General features: G+C 41.9%; 3 protein-coding genes across 4 annotated transcripts; all 3 read left to right on the forward strand.

The window, feature by feature from the left end:
• The first annotated feature begins 1,575 nt into the window (after positions 1–1,575).
• LOC308130110 (uncharacterized protein) lies at positions 1,576–6,157 on the forward strand. Of its 2 annotated transcripts, XM_080496306.1 has the most exons (9): positions 1,576–1,626; positions 2,302–2,363; positions 2,519–2,716; positions 3,013–3,099; positions 3,775–4,028; positions 4,194–4,310; positions 4,849–4,989; positions 5,613–5,751; positions 5,824–6,157. In XM_080496306.1, the coding sequence occupies exons 2-9, from the start codon at positions 2,312–2,314 to the stop codon at positions 6,039–6,041; spliced, it is 1,206 nt and encodes a 401-aa protein (XP_080352432.1). In that variant the 5' UTR covers positions 1,576–1,626; positions 2,302–2,311; the 3' UTR covers positions 6,042–6,157. The 2 variants fall into 2 exon arrangements, with proteins under 2 accessions (XP_080352432.1, XP_080352431.1); XM_080496305.1 differs by lacking the exon at positions 1,576–1,626 and having other exon boundaries at positions 1,680–2,363.
• Positions 6,158–7,426: 1,269 nt separating this feature from the next.
• Positions 7,427–17,214, forward strand: LOC308129938 (cysteine and glycine-rich protein 1-like). Its single transcript, XM_080496071.1, has 6 exons — positions 7,427–7,660; positions 10,278–10,387; positions 11,984–12,152; positions 12,277–12,406; positions 12,499–12,595; positions 16,793–17,214. Exons 2-6 carry the CDS (start codon positions 10,279–10,281, stop codon positions 16,867–16,869), a joined length of 582 nt encoding a protein of 193 aa, XP_080352197.1. The 5' UTR covers positions 7,427–7,660; position 10,278; the 3' UTR covers positions 16,870–17,214.
• A 2,226-nt stretch (positions 17,215–19,440) lies between these two features.
• Positions 19,441–21,565, forward strand: phlda3 (pleckstrin homology-like domain, family A, member 3). The gene is made up of 2 exons (XM_080497125.1): positions 19,441–20,080; positions 21,073–21,565. Exon 1 carries the CDS (start codon positions 19,642–19,644, stop codon positions 20,062–20,064), a length of 423 nt encoding a protein of 140 aa, XP_080353251.1. The 5' UTR covers positions 19,441–19,641; the 3' UTR covers positions 20,065–20,080; positions 21,073–21,565.
• The last annotated feature ends 4,276 nt before the right edge of the window (positions 21,566–25,841 follow it).

The following is a 25,841-nucleotide window of genomic DNA, read 5'->3' on the forward strand; positions in this document are numbered from 1 at the left end:
CCAGCAGAAGATCCAAACACACTCAGCTCCTCCAAAATCACATATAAAAACACACACATGACCAATAATCTGTTGCTTTGTCTCATGAAACGGGAAGTGACTTGTAACAGAGGATTATGGGTAAGGGCATACAAGCGTCTTCATTGAGAGTGCGTGTGCATGTGTGTGTGTGTGTGTGGAAGGGGGCAATGGGGGGAGTTAATGTCATAGCTAATCTTCTGATGCCCCCCCCCCCCTCTCGAGAGACAGACGCTGCTGTCACAAAGGGGCGCTTGTGTCACTGTCACCCTGAGGGGCATATGGAGGGAGCGAGGGGAGGGGAAGCAACTCCAACATGTTGTGTGTCTGGAACGTGGGGCCTCAGATGTGCAGTCGAACTAAGATTAGTCAAATATAGCTTGAAAGGAAACAAAAAAAACATTACAGAAAATCAGAGGAAGCGCCAATAAAAAGCAAACTTAAAAACCAGAACAAGTTAATGTGGTTTAGAGGAAGTTACAAGTTCTCTGTGAAAGTAAGTGTGTGTGGTTATCTCATGACTGCTCACACACTCTTGTTAATCTGCACCTAATGTAATTACACTCAGGCCACGAGATGGCGTCAGAGGGCCTCAAGCTTGAACAGTCTCAGTCAAAGAGAAAGTCATACAATGAGCATAATTTAACAATATCAACATATGTATTATGCAATTATGTGATTAGCAGCCCCCTGTACCCAATTTGAGTGTAGGTCTTCATTCAGTCTGATTTCAACTTCATCTTACCATGAAAATCATGACGAAGGGCCTAAACAGCCTAATCTGACCTCAATAATAAGACAGAATAATAAATTCTTCATAACAACTGAAAATGTTTTCTTTTGGTTGCTAAAAAAAAACCTATTCCCAAATATACAATTAATAAAATATCTTTTAAACAAAATATGACAAAGGTGAAATGAAAAATGTTACAGTTGTCATTTTAAATGAAACCTCCTACAACAAAACATATTGAAAACAATGTCTTCCATTCAGTTCAATTGTTCTCTTTGACAGTTGTAAATTCTTGCAACCAAATGTGCAACAAAGGAGTTTAATATAACAAAAAAAGCTGAAATATCTGGAGCCCAATCAGCTGTGTTTCTCTTTAGAATAATTTGCTTTCACAAATTCAGCTGCACAGTCGGGCTTTCATGCTACTTTCTAGGCCTGATTACTAGTTTGATCCTCAAGGAGAATCGAACCGCCGACATTCCAACTTAGAGAGAATTACTCGACCGACCCAGCCGTACCGATAGCAGGACCTGTGCGGAAGTATGACAGGATCTTTGGTGTGATCACCTTCATTACTTCTTTGACACCTTTGGGTCAAATGAATAGAAGTAATTTCCCCAAGTGGGTTAATGAAGTTTACGTACCCATTTTAAACTTTAGATTTCTGTCTTTCTTCTGACACTTTTTTGACACTTATAACATTGATAAACAGTTTGCTGATGCAACATCGCTGTGGTTTTGAGTTGTTTACAAAACCTGCTCTGACGAGTCAAACCAGCTTTAACTATTCACAGTTAAAGTCCCGTCAATATGGTAGTGAAAAAAACAGAGAGACAGAGAGAGAGAGAGCGAGAGAGAGAGACAGATCCTCTCGGGTAAGCACATCTCTAACTTGCTTCTGAACATGACTTTTTGCCACTAATTTGTCTTTTTATGGCATAAAAAAGATGCCCAATGACTCGTATTTGATCTAATATCTTAAATTACTAGAAGAATAAAACACATGGCATTCAATTATTAGAAGACTGCATTGTTTTAAGTCCAGAGTTGGTGAGTGTACGTGTGATTTTAATCCATTCTTCTTGTTTCTTATCCAGAAATGTCTTGTATTTTCTGTCACTTTTTCCAACTGTTTTATTTATTTTACAGTATTTTTACTTCATAGACAAACTACAAGAAATTCCCTCCAAATAGTAACTAAGGTTAATTTACAAGCATATTAATGCTTTACCTACACACAAAAAATATATTTTCCAGAAAAGATAAAATATTTTATTTATATTCAACATTTATTTTAAAGCAAATTACTTCAGAGCCAAAATAAAAATAAAATCAAAGTGAACAGCTGGGGTAAAAAGATGAGGAGTGTTTTGTTCTTCTTGTTTATGTCTCCGGAGAGAAGCCGCAAAGCTGCATACCTCTAAAATAGCTGCCTTGAAAATTCTAGACATGTCGAAGCACATACGTGTTTTCATCAACCAGGACTGAACTGGTCTGAGGTTTAGAGGTTTTCCTAACAGGATTTGCTTTGGTCACATTGTGAGAGGCAGGAGAATCACCATGGACGGCTCAGTGCCTGCAGACTCCGAGGAGGTCGAGGAAGGCATCACAGGTACTCGACATGAACTCTTCTTTTAAAAGCTTTCTTTTTAAGTCCCTTGAATTACTTTACAAATGCATGAAATGAATAGGTACTTCAAAATGACCTGAACATGTTCAATTTCACATAACCAAAAGCTTTCCTTCTGCGTTTTCGATGCATGCCAGAATGGAGAACCGTCTCAGACCCAAAACAGGCCGGTTGGATCTTTTCCCAAGAACTTCTGCGCAAAAACAAAGATTTAAAAAGGCTGTGTCTCAGCGTGGATATCAGACAGGACATCCGAGAGCAGGACCAAGCTTTCGTCGCCTTCTATAATAGAGACACGGTTCAGTGGGCGTCGCCACTGTACTGCAAACTTCAAGGTAAACATTTTGTCATGTACAAGCTCTGAACAAACACGAAAAGCCAAGTCAAGATATTTGAGGCACACCGGCACGGTTTAACACATTAAAATGGGGGAGAAATAACAGGTTGTTTAAAACAGGTGAATAGATCAGGTGTTTCACCATGAGAGAAAGGCAGTGGGCCTTGTTTGTGTCAGTCGGAACTATTTATTCACGAGCTCAAGCATGGAAGATATTATGAAGAATGATTCCGTACTCACGGTCACGGCGGTTGAGTCGGTTCAGTGATTGATGGCTGACTCGTTTTTCCACAGGTGACGTCGCGACAGGAAGCGGGGTCGACCGCCACATGATGTCAACGGTGATTTTCAAGCTTATGAGCGGATTCCATTTCAACTTAGGTCAGCGGGGAATAGATGAGCATGTATATGCTTACACACATGCACGCACACTTTTGTCGATGTCGCACGCTATTACGTTCATTTAATGCAGACCCGCTGCAAGTGAAGTCATGATTACTACTTGCAGCAGCAGAGGAACAGGTTGTAGATCTGATCTGGCCCTTTAACTTGACATTTATTACTGATTCAACCCACATCTGCAAAAACACAAATTCATTCAGCCTTAGTTTCTTTAAACAAAGCCTTAATTGAATACCTATGATTGTGTTTATGTAATAGATGCGAGACGTGACAATTATTTGAGATAATTGTTCATATGATTATTGTTCATATGCTGTAAGTTGAGTGAGTTTTCATTATATGTATTGCAGTTTAAAAAGTCTGCACCGCTGTGGCGAGTCATTCTGCATTTCAGTGTAATCAGTCTACATTGTGTTGCTAAAGCAGAGAGCGAAGACGTTTGGGGCATTTCATAGTCAGTTAGATACATTTTTGTAGGAAATGTAAAAATAATTCTGCATGTTAGTTGTCTTTTCTAACAATATATTGTTTATGTGGTTATTTTAATTAAAATGCAGAGAAGAAAACATCAACCTGAAAAACCTAACAGAGTTTTTCATGCTTCCTGCTGTGCGGTAAAATTAAATCCTCATACTCAACTTGTCACCGCCGCAGGAGGTGCAGCAGTCACCAGAATCTTTGAAGGTGAGCCTGATCACCTCATCCCCTCAGTTTCCGATGATCTACTGTCCAACGACATGTTCGCCGTGGCCGGCCGGATGATGGGTCACTCCTTCCTGCATCACGGGCCGAGCTTCCCGGGACTCAGCCCGGCCGTTATTCACATTTTATTTGGGGGTTCGATGGAGACGACTCCCGTGACAGTTCGCGACTGCCCCGACCTCGACATTCGTGACGCCGTCACAACGGTGAGTTCAACCGAGGTCAGCACTTTACACACTCCATCTATCACTGGCTGCTCTGGAGATGTGAAAAACAAAAACAAAAAGAAAAGAAAAAATACCACCATCAATCACATTCATCCTGTGCAGGCTGCATGAATCAGCTGCGTTTTCCGTGATGTTTTATTCCAGCTTGATGGAGAAAGCGAATTGAAAGAGTCCATCCATCAGCTGTGTCTGTCCTGGAACCTGCCTGCACCAAACGCCACTAACAGGAAAAGGCTTGCTGAAAAGCTCCTGTTGCATGCTGTAAAGTCCAAGTGCATCTTTTCACTCTGCTTCACCTTTGCAACCCATGTCACCTTCTTTACACCACCGCTGAACACCGCCTCCTCGTTCCTATTAGGCCATAATGTCAATATGTTGCGGAAATTAACATTAATTGCATTTGTTTCCGCTTCGAAGCCACGGTCTCAGAGGGAGTTTGTAAAAACATGCATAACGTAACAGCTATAGGAGAAGTCTTTTGGACTTTTCATTGTATTTTGTATCAGAAGGTTTCATTTAAATTGGCTTTATGTTGAGATTTTCATAGTAATTATTTAGTTTTTGCAAAAAAATCAACATTTCTATCACATATACCCTGCACCAAAGCAACAACAATAACAAAAAAAGACTTTACAGTTTACATTTAAAAGTCATAATGACACTGTCAGTACAAAGTCACATAATAACTAGTTATGAACTGATTTCAAACAACCAAACTGGTCGTTAAAAAAAAGAAAAGAAAAGAATCGAGATTCAGTTTAAAGAAGGATTAAGGAATCTTGTGTCTGTTGGATCGCAGGTCATCGAGCAAACGTGGAGCCAAATCAATCAACTTCGAAAAGGTTTGCAAGAGACCGGCGTGTGGCCGCTGCTCATTCACAGAAGAGACGTGATCCCGGTGTTGTTTCCCAGGGAATCAGACGCGCAGGTCACACCGCAGGTACTCATGTTAAAAAAAACAACACATCGACTGCAACACACTCCTCCCTGCGCCGGCAAGATCCTTTAATGGTTGAGATAAGCGACGTTTTGTTTCTGTTGTAAATCAACACAATCTCAAATATTTTTTTATACAGCAGTATTCACAATGACAGATCATTTTGAGGCATGTTGTGGAATTCAGACCAAACTTTTGTCTTGCAATGCATGTAGTAGTAGAGGAGAAGTTTTCTGAAACCCTCGGCTACTGCACAGAGGGTCAGTCCTGCCCTGGACTCCAAGGCGACACTTTTATTGTGCACAAACAAAAGCTGCCGATGAGTCATTTGCGTAATTATCAAAATACATCAAAATCTAAATCCGGTGACTTTAATTTGAGTGGAAAGTGATGAATTAGTGTGAAATACATGCTACAGCTAGCTTATGGTGCTATTATATAAATACTCAACTTCATCCATATTGGTATTTCTCAATATCTTATAATGTAACAATTTTTAACATAAGCTTGTGTCATTTAAACAGTCAAATCTATACTTTCCTGATAATTTTTTGTTTCGAAAATGACAAAATTGTCTGTTCCACAATCTGAGCTCACCCTCCCTTTTCCTTTCGTCATCTGGGAAGGTGATCCTCGACTGCATCGTATGGCCTTCGTCTCTTACCGTCATCTTCGAGAGCTACGATGAAGAAGAGGAAGACGAAGAGTGCGGCACGGAGGACGTGTGTCGAGTGTCTGGCTACTTGAAAACGTTTATTGAAAATGGTACGCGCCCGTTTCTGAAGAGGTATTTCTCAGTGCGCTGACGCGTGTTTAACACTTCTGAACTGGTCGCAGCGTCTGCGGCCGAGCTGAGGAGCCTGGTCAAGTTTTGGATCGGATGGGAGCTGCCGGCCAGAGAGATGAAGGTGGAAATAGTGGAGGCCACGTTTCCCACGGCTCTGACCTGCTTCGAGAAGCTGAGGCTTCCGAGACATCACCGGGCGTACGCCACGTTTCGCCAGGACCTGTGCGCCTGCATCGCACATCACTCCAGTGGCTTCGGCTGCCGGTGAAAAGCGACAACATGAACTGGAAAAGAACCTTCAAATGTGAAACTCTTAAGTATTTTAGTTTGTCTGCACAATTTGGTTCATAAACAGTTGCATGTTTTCAGTTGTACTATATTTAAAGCCCCCAAAATGTGTATATATGTCCTCATTAAAGTTTAATTCAAAGTCTATATCAGATAAAAGTCAAATTATTTCAGGTTTTGTCTAGTCAGTTTTTTTTTGCCAACCACAATCAATACAGTGATGATGGTTAAGTTTCTTAATGATTTGTTTATTGTTTTGGTTTTCATTTTACGACATGTAAACTAAAGCCTCCCAGGATCATTTCACAAAGAAAATGTCTAACGGCTGTTGTACCTGATTCAAATCTCTAAAAAAACAAAAAACAAAAATCCACTTGATCAAAGGAAAATGTACAAATTTAACCAACAAAATGTTTTTTGTCAATTTTTTCTCAGAAATAATCAAGATTTCTGCAAGTAATTGCAGACTGGCTGAATGAAGTGAGACGTCTGGAGTGATTTAATCGAGGAAAAAACCCTTAAAAGTACTATTTGAACTCATCACAGCTGGTAGAATCAGAGTATATTGTCCCGTATTCATGCTCACAGTAGTAAATTTGTTGGAGAGGCTGTTTATGCACACTGAAGTCACCGGAAAGCGTCACTCTTTGGCCAAACGTAGTCGCGTTCATTGTCAATTATACCCACATGATGGCAGCAGAGGTGAACAAACACGAGGTCAGATGTTCGTCATGTGCTCTTTTCTCTGTCGGCACACAAACAAGTGACTCCAGTCCATTTCTTCTTAATTCCTTCCCGGCCATTAACCACGTCTAAGTGACCTTTAACTGCCAGACAAAAGGTCACTTGATGTCCTGGCAATGAAGCTAGAATTATTCAGAAACTACTGCTGCTTCCCAGCAGGAGCTCCCGTCTGTGTTTGGGGTCTGCATGATCTCCCTGGGCGAGGAGGATTCTCCGAGTGTGTATTTCTCTCTGTCGGCTCTGCCGCAGATAGTTTACGTAGTTCAGGTGAAATGCTCTTCCTCCCCATTGATGTAATCGAATGTTTACATATGATTAAGCACATTCAGTCTTTACACAAACACTGTGGAGTTCACACAGTCTGGGCTGCAGGTTGTTTAAGGCCTCTGATAACACGAAGGTTGGGACGAGTGTGTAAAGTTTACGACAAAGGTTAAACAACAACAAGCAACTCTTTCAGTTCGTACCTTTTATGCTCACACAGTATAAATTGTCTCAACCACACAGGACAGAATCAGTCTTTGTTCCCTCCCACCTCTCTCTCTCTCTCTCGCTCTCAGTCAGTGTTTTCTCAACAGTGTTCAGACTGAAGTAGGAACCACAGAAGCTCCTCCCTTCCAGTCCATCTGGCACTTTGAGGCACTCGCTTTCTATCACAGGATCCAACCTCCACAGGAAAAACTGATTCAGGTTTTTAAAGCAGGACCTGCTTCCCTCCTGAACAAAGTGTGTGTGACTTCGGGCCGCCGGCTTCCTGAACACACCCTGGAGCTGCAGGCCCACCGACGTCTCCGAGCAGTAAGTGAAACGCCAACCTGCCAATCATCACAGACCGGCAGCAGCTTCCGACTGCAAGTAAGTAGCGAGAAAAGAGCTTCCAGCTTTTCTCTTTGCTTTTGTTCACATATACTCTTCTGGGGGACGTTGTCACAGTAACCGAGATAAGAGAATATTGTCCTGTAACATGTTTTAAGGTCATAAACAGACGTCCTTATCTACAACAAGACCACGCCGCTCACCTCCGCTATTAAAGCATTCCTGTGCAAAAGGTCTGGGCTGAGGCAAGTTTAAACACGACTGTCGGAGTGGAATAGAAATCCTCCGCAGGTTGACCGCGAATAGCTCGACACATGTTCACGGAGCTAAACCTGTTTGTGCTGCAACGAGAGTGATCAAACGCTACCTGGCTGATAATCTCATCAGGGAGTCATGTGACATGTCCTATTGTAAAAAAGCACAGAAGCTCACATCCAACTCTCACTTCCAAAATCACTATAAAAAGACATGAGGGACAGAGGGAAAGTTATTTGAGATGTGAAGTCAGACTTTCCACACCAGGCTGCCACAAAGCTCTAAAACCCCCCTTTTTTTTTTTTTTTAAACCCCACTGCCGGGTACAAAAACATTCCAGACATTTCAGCTTTTACTGGCATTTGTATTTTCTAGATCTGTAAAATACACAAACTGCAAATCCTTCACGTGGCAGATTTCCAAAAACACCAGCTTGGTTTTGTGTGGTTGTGACCTTTAAGTCATTTCCATTGTTTCTTTTTCAATTATTTTATTTTATTTTTTTTACAGGATTGACTAAAACTCAGTAATATGACAGGTGGAAGTATAGAGTTGAAAAGACGAGGGATGATCCAGCAGCAACACCAATTTCCTGTCACTTTTCTCACTGAGTAACTGAGAGAATATACATTCAAGGTTAATTGAGGGGCGTGTCCTGTCCATTATGAGATGGGATCGACCCGCGCGCCCTTTGGTAGAAGACGGTTGAATGACAAATCACAGGAATTGTTTAAATATCAATAAGTTGGATGATCTTCATTGAGGTCGCACCAAAAGTCAATCCCCCTAAAATCGACATGAAAAGTTGCTGCTCGAAAGTTGAAAAGCTCGGCGAAGGTGAAAGGAGCCAATACATGCACATGTACTACGGTATAAATAACAGTAAAAAAGAGAGGAAGAGATTCTGATACTGGGCGAGTCGCAGGGAAACAGGAAACATGTCCTGGAGTCTTAGGAAACACTTTCATACTGAAAGTCCAGTTCATTACTTCATTAGGAAGTGATGTGGAGTGAAACAGACAGGCGGGTGGGACCCCTGCACCGGGTGGCCGGGGGGGGTGGGGGTGGTATGGTCAGGAATGTGGGACTGGAGGTTCGTACCGTTAGACGGAGGCTGGATGCCAGGGCCATTCACATCCGACCTACTTCAAAGACATGATGAAACGTCCGTGTTCAAGTTGCTTCCACACTACGAGGGAGCGCATGGTTCAATTCTGACAATTCAACAAAAAAAAAAAACCAAGCAAAAAAAAAAAAGAACATTTCTATTATTTTTTTCCATGCTGGTTTTAAACAGAAGCCGCAGCGAACTGGCAGCAGTGAAATTCCAGCGTCTGGACGTGACTCAACAAAGCCACAATTACAGGCCAGCAAAAAAAAAAACTTAAATGGCCTTAAATGTTAAATGGACCTCAAAGAACAAAACATCTGGTGTTTGTGTTTCCCTGACCACCGTGTAAAGGAATTTATTAACAAACTAATCCATCTGTTGTTTCAATAATACCCTGCTTCTCTACACACAGAGACTCAGAACATTTGTGTTTAGTAGGAAATTATTGTGTACTGTTTGAGGTGCCACAGTTTTGGAGGGGGGGGGGGGGGGGTTGCTGTTGATTCTTGTTTGGTAGGTTACATGACTAAAGTCTGAAGAAACAAGACCTATTGTTCATGTAATGAAGAACCACAAACAGCCTCCTCTTCCTCCTCCTCCTCCCCCTCCTCCTCCTCCTCCTCCTCCTCCCCCTCCTCCTCCTCCTCCTCCTCCTCCTCCTCATGATGGTCACCACTCAACTCCCATTCTGCAACCAGCACGGTTGTGATGCGTGTTTGTCATGTCATCACGGCCAAGCTGATCACTAGCGTGTTCAATGAACTTCAGGTCAGGAAGTTATTCCTTTTGTCAAATCCAGGATCCACAACCAAGACATATTAGCATTATAAATATATAAATAACTTTATGCGACTTTTAGCGCAAAAAAGCATTAATATATCATTGAGAGGTTCACATTCAATTAACTATCCTTTTGCAATTTTAACATCATGCTTCAGTTTACGTTGTGCTTTGCTGCGTACAGATCACAGTATGTTTTTTATTACATTATTTATATGCCCAAAGGCGTAAAATATTTAGCCACATGTAGCCAGAACTCAAAATACAATAGGGTAGTTCATGTTATGATCAGAATAACTTGTCAAATCCTCAAAATCATCTTTAACATCAACACATTTCTATATAAATCCTGATCACCTGAACTGACTGCGCCCCTGGTGGTCAAATATATATACGTATATTACAGTTCATGTCATAATGTCTTCTTTACCCACATTATGGTTACACATTCAGTCTCTTCTTCATTATTTACCAGCGACTGATCTCAGTGTGTTCATCACTTTGATGCAGGATGCCTTTCGGCGGCGGGAACAAGTGCGGCTGCTGTTCGAAGACAGTTTACTTTGCTGAGGAAGTCCTGTGTGGAGGCCGGAGCTACCACAAGTCCTGCTTCCTGTGCGGTGAGTCTCCGCTTTGCTCCTGCTTGTGATTGTCCATTTCACATTTGACTTAGTTAAACAGATACTGTAGTCCACATGAGGAAAACGGATCGTATGGTTTTAGGAGATGTGTTTGAAACACAAACAGGGATGTTGTTTAAAATGTTAATGGAACACACTACATTTGACCTCCTTTTTTTAAAAGAATATAATATATATTTTCAATTGACTTCCCACCCTTCGTTCAAATATATATCCCTATATTAGTATTGATTAACGAGTATTTTGTGAGTAATTACTGAAAAAGCACTTTTAGATTGGTCACAATAAATTATTACAAGGACGTGACACTAAAGCTGGTGAGCTGCCTCGATACGCTCTGTAAAAACAGAATATTTTCTTGTTTGTTTTATTTATATATATATGTATATATATATATATATATATATATATATATATATATATATATATATATATATATATATATATATATATATATATATATATATTTATATATTTATAAACGTTTAATTAAATGAAGCTCCAAACCTATTTCTCACTGTGGAAAAAGTCATATTCTTTCAAAACAATAACTGTTTCAAATTATGTGATACAGCAATAATACACATCTTACATGAATTATATCTAGATTTGAATTACATATCTTTCCTTTATTAAAAACTGCTGTTGTTCCTAATTGTGGCTCCAAGCATATATGATCAAAAAAGATAAAAGATAAAGTACGGCAACATGTGATAAGTTTAATTTCTATGTTTTAAAGCTGTCGCTTTGTTTATTACGGCTGTAGTTGGAAAAGTAAGAGAAGAAGTAAACATGTATTTGGTTGTAAACTGTAACTGTAAGACGTTTGACAACCACTGAAATAAAACGTTTTGAGACATTTGTGACTCATCGTGAACCAAGTTTTTAATCGGTGGAGTTGGAAATTGTGGCTCACTGCAGTTTGTATAGGCTTTCTGGCGCCCCCTTGTGGATACCCTGAGCTTCACCAGAGGGCATGACGACAACAGAAAGAAATGTAGGGGGTCAAGGGGGATGCCTTTTCCAGGCAGCTTGAAAAAACAAAATTATTTTCTGATCTAAATTCATTGAAAGTGTAATGGACACTAATCGATTTTATAGAATAAGCCACAAATCTAACAGTAACAAGTAATAAGTTCCAGATTGTGTGAAAAGACTTACCAGATATTTCTTATCGAAGCCGTCTCGCTGGCGAGAAACACACAGCGAGAATAGACTGATATTAATCAAAGCGATAGCAAATATGTAAAACATGCTGGTTCATGAGTTTTTCAGAGTTTATTTTTTTCTCTCTCTCTCATTCAATTCAAACATTCCTGTGATGGAATTTGGATGAAAAAACACATTTTTTTTGTTGTTATTTTTTAAAGTCAAGCTGTTCCTTAAAAGGAGACATGTAGGCCAATGAAAAACAGATGAACGAACTCCATGGCATTTGGACAGACATTTGAAAACATGTCCGTGTGTGTGTGTGTGTGTGTGTGTGTGTGTGTGTGTGTGTGTGTGTGTGTGTGTGTGTGTGTGTGTGTGTGTGTGTGTGTGTGTGTGTGTGTGTGTGTGTGTGTGTGTGTTCAGGAGTGTGTGGAAAAAGCTTGGACAGTACAACAGTGGCTGTCCACGAGGAGGAGGTCTACTGCAAGGCGTGCTACGGCAAGAAGTACGGTCCGAAGGGTTACGGGTATGGACAGGGAGCGGGGACTCTCAGCATGGACAAGGGAGAGCACCTGGGTATCAAACACGAAGAGTGAGTCATTCTTCACACACACTTCTAGTTCAGAGGACGTCTCTTCTCTCTCTCTCTTTTTCTGTCTCTCTCTCTCTCTCTCTCTCTCTCTCTGCTGATGGTTTTGGATCTTCCTCCCCATCAGACCCGCTCCTCATCGCCCGACAACAAACCCAAACCCCTCGAAGCTCGCTCATAAGTTTGGAGGCTCGGAGAAGTGTCCTCGCTGTGGGAAGGCCGTCTACGCTGCGGAGAAAGTCATCGGCGCTGGGAGTGTAAGGGACACACACACACACACACACACACACACGTGCCCATGCATGCAGCAAACGGACCTCTCCTAAAATTATCTTACGTGTGTTTTCAGTCGTGGCATAAGATTGGATGTTTCACCTGCGCCACATGTGGGAAGAGCCTGGAGTCGACCACATTAGCCGACAAGGACGGAGAAATCTACTGCAAAAGTAAACGTACCACACACACCCGTCACAATAAAAGCTGACAACATGTGGCAGGATTACCGTCACACGCACATTTAATTCACCTTTGTCACAACTGACCCATGACACAGATCCTACTTTACATGGATACACTACTAAATGTACTGCATATTCTTGTATGGAGGGACAGTTGGATGCTTTTTCAGAGGAGAAACAACTGTTAACAATATTATCTTATAATGTACTACTGATGTGAAGCAAAGTTTGTAGAAGAATAGAATAGAATAGAATAGAATAGAATAGAATAGAATAGAATAGAATAGAATAGGCAGTTTTCAGTTAATTAAAGCAATAATGTTCGTCTGTTGAACGATGAGCCGCATTCGTCAGGAGAATATACAGACAATGTACGATATTCAACATAAAATTCATAATTTCTGCAGTGTGACTGCTAAACTTGTATGATTGTCAAATATGAGCAGAAGGGAGGAAAAGCTTGAATTAACAGTTTGATAGATAAATCACAAGATGAACAGCTGGACTGAGGAGAGCTGATTGTAATGAACACAAGTTTCCACTAGAGGGCCTCAGAGAGCCTCACTATCCAAAAATCCCACCCAACGATGAAGTAGTCAGACATAGAAGTGGAACTGATCAGCTTTTTAAGTATTGTGGGTGTATTTTTTTCCATGCAGCACAATAAATACAACCATACTGAGATGTACATATTTTCTTCACATGTCAGCGATAATAACCTGAAGCCGACTCAGCATTAAAAGATCTATTCAAACTCTGGTGAAATGGTGAACTATTCAAACACTTGTGGCGTCACGACTTCATCGACAGACAATCAAAAGCACTGAACGCTTTCAAAAGTCAGCCCTAAATCAAAAAAAAAAATATATATATATATATATATTGAATTGTTTCAACGATGGAATATCCACAAGATAAATCTAAAATACATTTACTTATTAACCTAAAACTTCAGGCACCAAAAGAGGCTGATTATAGAAACTTCTAAAAGTGGCCGACACAATGCAGCCTTTCAAGACTCTTTGTGATTTGACCTTTGACTTCCAATCAGCGAGAATGTCTTAGAATAGATTCTAATGATAACTTATAAAAGCTCTTATTTTCCTCACACCTTCACCCACCGCTGACCTGTGACATTCTTTTGTTTATTCACGCCTGAATGCAATTTAAAGGAGACTTAAAGGAGACAGCACCTTCTCAGGTCTTTTACAACGTTTCAGTGAAAACACACAATTTTTGCATGCTCGTTTCGGAAAGGCTTCACGTTTACATGTTGGCAACGATTTGAAAACTATGTCCATTTGTGCAAAAACGACAGAAGCGGTGAAAATGGTGTAGTTTTCACGTTGGGCCACTAGTGGGTGCTGCTGTTTATCTTTGTAATAAAACCACACACAGAGAAAATACATAATACATTATAACCATTCCCTGAAGCAGCATGTAATGTTAAACTTTAAACGTAGCATATATTATTAGGGACCTCGCCAACGGGTGGGCCCTAGGCCCAGCCAACGGCAGGTCTCTTTTGGATTTCGTCGTCGCCAAAAGTGCGGGCCCTCCGAACCCCCTAAACACACTCAAAAACTCACCAAATTTGGGAGACTCGTCAAAAGTGTGGCACTCCACAATCTCACGTCAAAAAATTCCCAAAAAATCCAAAAATGGCTCTCTAGCGCCACCTAGAAAATTGCAATCACCCGCCACGGTCCGTAAGAATGTCGTAGAGAAAAACAGCGAATACGAAACTTCTTCGTCTACTCGACCCCTACGACTCACGCACTCTAACTTTTGACCTAACTCCAACAGGAAGCCGGCTATTTGCCTTTCAAAGTAAGGTGTTCGCCCAAAAAAGGGAGAAAAAGGCTGAAACGGAAAATCTAAACCATCATAGGGCGAAGGTCGTATCGGTTAAATTGAGATATACAAAAATAGAGGAGATTGTTTACTACAAATATTTAGAGGGAATTTTTCTTACCTAGTCCACTTTACTTTTTATTAGCCGTCCAAGCTCCCCACCCCCTAATCGGCTTTTTGGCTCCTGTCATCCATTAACATGGGGAAACGGACAATTCTCGCCGAAAATCAACGATTTTAAACTCCCCGAACTACTCTTAACTGTTTGCAAACCATGACTCTCAGCCACAAACCGAGGGCATCGCCACGCCCACGAGACCCTGCCGAACAAGAGGATGTAACATATGTGGGGAAAATTCCAAAACAAGTCCCCAGAATGACGAGTTAAAGCGACACAGTAACATTTTTCTCGTCCGAAATCTTAACACTATAGCGGATGGAGCCAAATCTGCCGTTCCTGCCAAACAGCGCCCCCTGGTGTCCAAAGTTTACCTCTGACTGCTTCCGAACCCACACAGTATTAAAGAGGAAAAAAATTCCTACAAAAGTATGGTATTTTTATCCACATACTCCCCCGATAAGTATAGATTAAGAGCAGTTGTTCGCAAAATCTTCTAATATAATCCTCTCTGGCTCACTCTACCGTCAGAGTGTCCGCGCTCGGCGCAGCTGTGAAATTCTCCACTGTGATTGGTCAGTGCATCACTCCATATATGGGCAGCTTCCTGTAGCTTCAGGCTCATCACTGCTGTGTGATTGACAGCCTGTCATATCCTGCAGTTTGACCTGAGAGTGACCTCACCAGTCATTCTCAGGTCAGGTTACTCTCATGTGACCTGACCTCACTCTCATGTCTCATGTTCTCCTGTCATGAGGACATGCAAAACCTGTACGAGGCCTGGCCTGAGACATGTAATTCATGTCGGTGAAAGTTTGTGAAAAACCTTTATTGATGCATCATTCACACCTTCGTACACCGCCGACAAAGGCCGGGCCTCCTAGGCCCGGCACTCCACCAGGTCAGTCTCATGTCCCACACTGACCTTTGTTGGAGGCTTGGCCTGAGACATGTAATTCATGTCGGTGGAAGTTTGTGAAAAACCTTCATTGCTGCATCATTCACACCTTCGTTCACGCCGACAAAGGCCGGGCCTCCTAGGCCCGGCACTCCACCAGGTCACTCCATCGTCCCACACTGACCTTTGTACGATGGAAGTCGGTGGAAGTTTTTGAAAAAGCTTTATTGCTGCATCATTCACACCTTCGTTCACGCCGACAAAGGCCGGGCCTCCTAGGCCCGGCACTCCACCAGGTCACTCTCATGTCCCACACTGACCTCTGTAGGAGGCTTGGCCTGAGGCCATGTAATTCATGTCGGTGGAAGTTTTTGAAAAACCTTTATTGTGCCATAAGTGCTGTGTCTTTTACACTACAATTGAAGTAAGACCAGATTCAGGATCGGGGCCATCTGGGGAGTACCTAACAGACATTTTCAGGCAGCTTGGCTAGCTTGCGGCTTAGCATGCCTGCTAGCATGGTCGCAAACATTGTCTGATTGAGCCGAAATTTGGTAGGTAGCCTAATGGGGTTGCTGCGATCACAAATCACTAGCTAATTAGCTGGTTTTGACGCCGTTTTTTCAAAATAAAAGTCTTTTTTTTTTTTTTTTTTTTTTTTACTTAAAAAATTGTCTTTTTTATTAACCGTTCATAGCCACCCCCCCGACGGGCAGTCTCGAGGTCCCGGCCAATGCTGCTTGCAGCTTTAATTATTATTGTTACCTACAGGTTGTTAAACAGAACGAATTGCTCCAATAAACAAAAAACTTCTAACAAAACAATATATCAATATCAAAGAGGTTTCTTTGGTGTTGAAAATAGTTTCCACTGAGTCTTCTTCTTTAACCTTTGAACTTTCTTCTGGTTTCAGTTGCAGTCAAAAATTCTACCTTAAACTTGATAAAGCAACCGGAAACACCCCCAGATTCCTGTTTCTTCTAGATTTGTTTTTTTGGTGTTTTTTTAAACAAACATTTCTGAGAAGGAAAAATGAAACTTCACCTCTTTCAACACGTTTCTGCAAAAATCCTTAGATTATTGACAGGGTTTTATGAAAGTGAACAAAATGGTGGAGGAAGTAAAACTCTTAGAGGAAGTTAAAAAAAAAAAAGTGACTTTCTCATACAATGACACTGACGACAACCTATAATGGTAGTTGAGCTAAATGACCTTCAATAGAATGGGTGTGGATTTAAATGACGAAGCGTGACATCATCAGACTTGGTTTTAGAACAATGCTGAAATGTAATCCCATTACCTTTGATTTCCACAGGCTGCTACGGGAAACACTTCGGTCCGAAGGGGTTCGGGTACGGTTTGGGAGCGGGGACGCTCTCTCACACGAAGTGAAAAGCTCACCTGCTCTCGCGCGTTGCTGTGGGCGGCTGCAGTTCCGTCCCTGTCCGACAGAGGCCGCGCTGCTGCTGCAAAGGCTGCAAAGGCTGCTCCACCCGGCTGACACGCTTTATAGAGAAAAATAACTGCAAATACAATATACACAGAATCAATTTTCTCACATGTTTTTTGTCAGAGATTGATGCAACATAATACATAAATATGATTAGTCCCTCAAAAGATGCATCTCTGTTTTACAGCTGCTTTAAATTATTCTTTTTGTTTTTGTTTTTTCAACAACGCACCTTCTTTGTGGCACACTCTGCAAACAGCATGATAATAAATGAATTACAACGCTGAGAGCTTTATTGTTTGCGTATCATCAAAGATGCTTCACATTCAGTTCAGTAAAGGTGGAAAATAAGCATATTGCAAATTGGTCACACATCCATGGTTTGGTTTTGGGCTTGGGGAGTCATTCATTTGTCTTAAACATCTTTTCTAATTGCTTATAATTATCTAAGCGCTCATAATAGACATTGACAAAACAGAAAATACATGTCTGACATCAGGATTGAACCACTCCTCTGCACCAGATTAAGTAACTTTAAGGGCTTGAGAAAAAAAAAAGGTGTGGAACTATTTACACCCATTGAACGTATTCACATAGGATTTAAGTTACTTAGGGAACCCAGAAAGGAAAGCGGCATCAAGTAGAAGGAGATTGAAGATTGAACCCATTCACCAACACTGATGGTTGTTTTAAGTTTTAAAAACACAATGAGATCAGGCAGGGACTTGTACGTGTTTCTAATAGTTTTAGTGTGCATACCAGATGTCACTCCACATCAGGAAACCGAGCCACATCCTCCCACTAAGCCCTTCCAGAATAATCAGTCCAACTAAACACAACACGTCAGAGCTATTTATGAAAGCAGATGTACAGTATATTGGAGACTATCTGGGTTTTACATTTGGTATATCTGTGTAAGTAAAGCTTGAATTTGTAAGTTTACAAGGATTGATGCCACATCCGACCATATCAGTATTAAACGTCAAACTCGAAACTATATCTTTATGTACAAGTTATATAGTTTGACCTGTTGAGGTTTATCATACTCATTTATTTAGTGTCGAGCCAAAGCTCCTATGTCTCAGTAACATGGTTTGGAAAGCAACTTTTACCACACTGCATCAGTCAAGTTCTTGTATTTCTTTGCATACGTATTTCATGTGATAATATGAATAATAATATCATTCAACACGACAACCATCCTGAATCTATTATCTTGAGTTCTATCAGGCTTCAACCCGACAAAATGTGTATCCTTCTGCAAACTTCACCCAGAATTTACAAACACATTTATATTTTCTTGAGGCGTTACAGCCTATCACAACAGATGTGTCGGCGTTACCTATTGATGGATTTAATCAGGTTTCAGGAACGGGAGAAGCTGGAGCAGAGGTCACACTGACTCATGCAATCTGCCTCACGCCCGAAGACCATTATTAAAAGAAACTGCTTCAAAAGACGTGGAAACATGATTTGTATGACTGTGAACATTCATGGAATCAACGACCATGAAGGTGGAGAGGAACAACAGCTCCGTGTCCTCAGGTCTCTGCTTCATGAGGGAGGAGAGTTAATCAACCTTGACTGGCCTCACACATTCTCCGCCTAACGCTGTATATGGCGAAAACGGTGGCTCTGTGTCTCAGGAGATGATGACACAGGTACATTGTGGCCATTCCTATCATAACTACAGACGCACGTCAAACTGCTTGGATCTCATGACATAGTGTAAATCCAGTGTCTTGGAAAATAAGGGGAATTACAGCTTTGCTCCACCCACAAAGCTCATTTGCCTAGAAGTGAGGGAAAGCAATTAATTCGTCACAACAGATTTGATCAAGATAATATAAGAACTTAAAAGTCGGATGGTCTTTGATTTTTCTGTATGTAAATGCATTGATATATGTAGTTTGCGAAGAATGTAAAATAGAAGAATTGAGCTAACACAAAGTTTCCAAAAGGTCACGATAAGTAATTTTCCTATACTTATCTGTTAACTCCAAACAATTCTTTCCTGGACTTTGTTTCCTTCACACACATTTACACATTACAACCACCCACACACATTCCAGCTCAAAAATGAAGCCAGATTTAGCAATGTGGTGTAAACACTCACGAGAACTTAAAGGCATAGTGAAAAGTGATTTGAAAAAGTTTGATAGTTTGGAGGTTTTGAGTGGCAGGTGTCACAACAGCAGGTGCATGTGGTGGCTACACTACTTGTCTGCAGTATTTCTGTTGACACATTGACAACACGAGGCTGTAAAACCAAACTGTCTACTTGCACTGACTCACCGACTCTTTCAAGTGGAGACACGCGCGCGCGCGCGCGCTCACACACACACACACTTGCACGGAGATTCGTAAACAGCCCGGATCTTCTCCTGTCGTCACCGGGGAGGAGGAGGAGGAGGAGGGGGAGGGGGAGGAGGGGAGGAAGAATAGGAGGAGAATATCCAGAGAAGCCGGGCATGTTCAAACATATCCAGGCAGAGCAGCCTATTAAACCCGTGCCGCCTTTACGCACAGTGGATTCCTTCCAAAACTGCACAATGAGGTCTTTAAGGTATTGTTAACGCCATGTCGACTTGTGATACCCACGTTTACAAGTAAGATTACGGCATTTGATGGATCCATCCTGATATCCAGCGGCGCTAAAGACTTGTCAAGTGTTTTGCTTCTTCCTGACGATTTGGGCTCCGCGGCGCGTCTCCATGTCTTTCCCGGCCAAAGTGATGAGAGACGGGCTGCTGGAGAAGCGCAGCAGCGGACTCCTGCAGCTGTGGAAGAAGAAGCGCTGCGTCCTCACCGACGAAGGTCTGCGCCTGCACACCTGTAAAGGCGGCGGTGACGCGCCTCCCGGGCCGGCCTTCAGCTCCAAAGCCAAGGAGCTCCGGTTCGAGCGCATGGCCACGGTGGACTGTGTGGAGTACAAACGCGGGCTGGTGTATTTCACCGTGGTCATGGCCACCGGGAAGGAGATAGACTTTCGGTGTCCGCAGGACGGCACCGCCTGGAACGCGGAGATCGCCCTGGCTCTGGTGCGCTTCAAGAACCTGCAGGCCGTGCAGACCGCCAGGAACCGGCACCTGTCCACCGTGCACCTGGGCAGCACCGGCGAGGAAGAAATGCTCTGACATGGGGAAGGAAACGGTAAGATGGTTTGGGGGTGGGGGAGTATATTTCTTCAGTGTAAACCTTGTGCCTCTGCCAGGGAAGAAGCAGAAACGTCCACCCAGTGCGTAAAGATCAGATTTCTCGATCTTCCTCCCAGTAGGTTTCTATCATTCCATCACCACACGCTTAATAGTTTCAAGGCTGGAAGCAGCTGAGTTAAGTTAATATGTGTAATCACAAAAACAAGCCAGACACACACATTCACGGGAATCAGTTGCACATGGCTAAGAATGAGTCAAACCTCTAATCAAACTTAATGTTTTTGACAAGCGGTGTTTAGATCATGTTCCTGCTCTTTGAGTCATTTCAGGGTTTTCTCACTTTGATCATCTGGCCTGACTGAGGAAGCAAACTACTCTCACTTGAGGACATAATTACAACGCCTCCAAAATAACATCTGCCTTCCTCTCCCTCACCAGGCACTCGAGTATTTTTAAACACTCTCGCACATCGAGCGGTGCCTTCATGACTCCAGCAGTCTGATCCTCACAGAGAGACTGACACAGTAACCTTACAATCATTCCTCCTCGACTCCCATCAGAGAACACACCCCTGTAATCTTCACACATTCTGGTCTGACCCAGACACAGACTCCCTCAAAGGCTCAGTGAACATGGAGACAGTTGGACGTTCCGAGGTGACAAAAGCCCTCTTGCATCTTTTTTGGCTTTCAGGAAAACAGGGCCATCATATGACAGCAGAGTAATTCGCTGAAAGTGGCCACAGAAATCTCAACTGTTCATGAACTGAGGGTGTAAGATTGAACTATGAGCTCACGGCCCAGGAATCCACAGCCATGCTTCCTTAAGAGAGGCAGCCGTCAAGTGCCCAAATTAACTTAGTAGCCGTGGCAACAGTACAATATAACTCCCTACAACTGCACTTTGTGCAACGCCAGATACCCCCAGTGTCCAACACACCATCTCGATATCAGACTGTTTATGTTTTGTTTTGTTTTTTTCCCGCAGCCTTCGTGAAACCAAACAAGGAACCAATCAGCAGGGAGAAGAGCAGCAAGTCACTTTATCAACGCCTGACGGGGGACGTACAGAAAAGCCATAGGACGATATGGACGCACAAGACTTGTGTTTCCCTCGTGAATTTATTCACACTCGTACAAAGAATAGGAGAATAACGACAGTGGGAACGCAGCCTTTTTCTGGCCTGCCCTGATCGGACGGGGTCACGGTGGAGAAGTCAGCATAAGGAGAATATGACACGCAGAACAAGTGGAGCCGGGACACTGTTTACCTTTAATGCCTTAATGTTCGAAACATAATTGTCTCAATACTTTTTTTTTTTTTTTTTTAATGCTGCTCACGCAGGCGTCACTTTTGTTCTTCAGTCTTGCCCTTTAAACAAGTCTTACTTCTTGTTTCGAAACGTTTTTGTTACAGACTGATGTGATCTGCATGCTTCTTTACAGCCGATCATGAAGTATAATTACTTTGTCCATACTCGTCGCACATTGTATTCTATATATGTATATATATATATATATTTGCTGAAACCATGTACAGTATTAGTTTCAAACGAAATAAAGCATTTTGTAATCCCAACATATTTCCTCAAGGTATCAAAGGTTTTTGTTTTGTGTTTTTTTTTTGTCATAAACAGTCAGCCACAATTTTTTTCAAGGTTCAGCCCATTAATTGCTCGTCTGTTTCCAGTTGTGCTGTAACCTTGCTGTTATAGCCTCTGGAAAATACGCACGCACACGCACATGCACACACACACTGTGGTATTGCTCTCCTGATATTGCGTGTGTGCTGAAGTCAGGACACCTTTTGTTCTGAGCGGTTTGGAGGACTAATGAGAAGCGCAGTGAGCCCGAGGCATGTGCACACAAACATCCACCCACACGTATTCACCTACAAGGAGCGTAAAGTCAGTGCACACCCAGGATGAAATCCAACGAGGCCAACGAGCATCAGCGGACTCTTGTTAGCAAGACATAGCATTTATTGTTCATTTAAGCCTGCTGTGCGTGTGTGTTAAGAAAATGGCAGTCTGTGTGAGATGTGTGTGTGTGTGTGCATGTGTGTGTGTGGTACAGCGTAGTGCAGGAATAAAGGATTGGTTGTGTTACGACTTCTCTTGTTACTGTGGAAAACCCCGACTCCGCCACACCGCGTGAGTCAGCAAGAAACCAGGAGTGTTGCAGTGACTGTCGGACACACCAGGAAAAAAGAAAAGAAGAAAAAGAATCATTCCACTAAATCTGTGTGTGGTTTTGGATGGGGACAGGTGTAAAATACTGCTGCAAATAATATTGTATACGCGGGATGACTGTGAGCTGTGTGTACCTTCAGTGTGTGCTTATGGATTCGCACTCCTCGGAGGAATGCTGGACGCAGACGTCGGAGTGTCTGTCCAGGGCATCTGGTTTTCTTCGCAGATAAACGAAGACACAGACCTGAGAGCTCATAAACTCCAAGATACGCTTTGCAGAGCGACCCGGACGTTAGATTCTTTTCTGTTGATGCTTGGGTTTTGTTTTGGCTTTTTTTCCCCAGCTCTTCAGTTTATCAGTGTTTGCATGAACAAAACTGAAAAGAGTGGGTGAGTCCCTCAGTGACCAGAAGCTAAAATATATTTAAAAAAAAAAAAAAAAATTATTGTCACAATATCTCAACTGGAGCTGCTGTGGGTCGGTTTAAACACTAGAGGTCTGTCTCCCTCCTGTTAACAGAAAATCTAACTCTTTTCACTGATGCGCAGAGACATAGATATAAAACACGAGATGCCTCACGGCGCTGCCTGTGACTAGCCTTCAGCGCCGCCATCTTGGGGAGGTCGTCTGCTTGTGGTAAAAATATAGAGCCCAGTCTAGAAAATCCACAAAAACATGTGTAGCTCGCTTGCTCGTCCACACAGCAACCCAAGTAATACCTCATTTTAAAGCTGAGGAAAAGCTCCCGTGGAAACCTCATGGAAAAATTATTGGGAGGAGGAACGGGTGGCCTCTCCAAGATGGCAGCGATGTAGGCACGTCAACAGGCGCTGATAGGCCGTGCGACATCTATTGTTTATATCTATGTTCGGCGATTTGAATTGTTAGACACTGAGGTTTCATCAGGTCATGTATTCATGACGCGCCACTAAAAGTCCAATGCCCCAAATGTCATCTATTCTTGGTCAGAACTGTTGTCATCTTGGTATTTAACGAGCATTTCAGCAGCATTAATGAACACATTCCTGGATTAAGTTATGTCTTTATCACCTGAGGGTGAAATCACGCCGGAGTTCACACAGAAAATATTCCTGGTATGAAACTGTTGGTGTACAAGTTCTTTCAGTGAGGAGTTTCAATGAGCTCCTCGTGTCTGAATTCCCACAGTCCAAAGCCGTGGTGCTCATAGCAATTCATTCTAAAAAAAAAAAAAAAAACTCAATGCATTTTAAGTGAGAAATGGTCCCGTACATACACTATCTATATCTAATAATAAAAAAATAACTTCACATTATAAAAGTTGAGATGAAAAGAAATGCATTCAAATGTAAAGACATGAGTTGTGTATTCAAAGAGAGGAAGCTCGTGCCCTCCACTATGACCTAAGGGCATAGAAGATGTATAGATAGATGTTATACGCCCAAATAAGTGGCATATTTCAGAAATTACATAGCTAGTGCCTCAGCATTAAAGTATCCCTGTTCACTCTTGTTATTATTACTATTATTAGATTAAAACGTTGGAACAGGGATGACACATGATGAATGACACAAATCACTGCAAGTAAAAAAAATAGTGCATCATATACCTTTAAAATATTAGACATATTAATCTTTTAATGCACTCCTGCATATCCATCCACCTGTTCGAAAGGAACAACAACTGCCACTCTTTTGTGTGGCGTGTTATTGACTTCATTCATTCATTTATTCATCATGTCTGTTATGTCATTTCTGTCCTGGAAGCTTAAAACAACACAAAAACGACCCGAGGGCCTGACTTCTCGCTCCTCCATCGTTAAAGTCTTCCCTGCGAGATTCATGTGTGAAGAGTGTAAAGTCATGTTGGTATTCCTCTGCATGCCAGTCAAACCGGGGCAATCGAGCGTCGCTATATGCTCACAATGACAATGATATGTTCAGCTTCTGATTCAGGGCACAAGTGAGTTCCCACGACTTCTGCTACCAGCCGTACGCTTTACATAAAGATATGTTGTGAACCTATAATCATACATAGTCTCTATTCAGGTCAAAAAAGAGATTTCTTTCATTCTTGTGTCGAATAATTTTCTCAAGCCCACGTGACTTAAAATAAAGACTTCTTCTGTGATTGACACACACACGTCTCTCACATTGTCTACAGATAATGTGGCCTATCTTCACCACGACAGACATGTGAACAGTGAATAAAACCAGAAGACACGATGAAACCGAAATAAACTAGAACCAAATGAAGAAGAAAAATATATATCTACTGTAAGCAAACGTTCAGGAGAATAAATCAACAGATATTTTGATGGATGCTGACATGAGCAGTGAGAGTAAACTCAGTTCAAACTCTACATTTCTGCTGCTTGCTGTTGATTCAACGTGTGTTTTGTCTGCATTTTCTCACCTGTGTCCAGTCCTGACCTGTCATTGGTCAGATACTGACTGGCTGTCATCCTTGCAACAGGTGAGCAGATTTCCTTCCTCCTTCCTGCTCCTCCTTGTGTGAGGTTTTAGGAAGCCAGGAAAAGTCACTTTACCACCACCTACTGGACTGGAGCTGGAATCAGTTGAATGGGATGTGGAGCTGATCCACACTCCTTCATTACTCCAATCAAACCAGGGTCTTCCTCAATGTGGCAAGAGTGCAAACCACTATACACTGTGGAAAATTCAGAGGTAAATTATTTTATATAGTACCATTCGGACACAAGGCAATTCACAGTGCTTTTCAATGAAATATAGGAAAAAAATGAATGCAAGGTCATAAAGAAAGTCATACGAAGCAAAATCTTTATTAAGATAAAAAATGATGAGTAGAATCTGTTTTCTAATGGAAAGCATGAGAAAATAATAATGTTTTAGGGCCTTATTTAGAAGAACTGAGTGCATCAGTGTCTGCAAAAAGTTGGTTTAACAGGTGACGAGCTGCTGCTGTTTGATCCTGCCTCTGAGAAGGTTTAGTGAACCACTTCACTATTTCATATTCTACAACTAAATCTGACATGTCTTTAGATCCAAAGCTTTATAGAACAGAAGTATGATTTTGAAATTTGATGTTACGATGTCCACACTGGCCGAATGGCATGAATGCATATTTAGCCAAACTGAGGAAAATGTGCAATGTGTATTGGACAAAAGGGCGTTTTTAATTGTGTGAATACATTTCCTGCAGTTTGTGTCTGTTTATTTTGTCTTTCGTTGGTTTGATCAACCAGTGATTTTTCATGTCGTTATCACCGGGGAAAAAACAAAAAAACAATCAAACAAACGGGAATCACCAGGGTCATTCGGGATTTATAATCTGGGGACCGTAAATGTCTGGATAAAGTCTCATGATGTTCCAGCCAAGAATTTCTGAGATATTTCAGTCTAGACCAAAGTGGTGAATAAACAGAATATACTTGGCATCTTTTCGAGCTGCTGTTGGCGTGGCTATAAATAATAAAAAATCCTAACCACATGAAAAACCCCTGTCATTCTGCGAAGCTCAGGTGTCGTCGCATTTTCTCAGCACCCGTCCAGAACGTCTATAACCATCATTAACATATTTAACCACCTGGCCTGCAATTCATTT

The sequence above is a fragment of the Blennius ocellaris genome (assembly GCF_963422515.1).
Source record: "Blennius ocellaris genome assembly, chromosome: 5".
NCBI lineage: Eukaryota > Metazoa > Chordata > Actinopteri > Blenniiformes > Blenniidae > Blennius > Blennius ocellaris.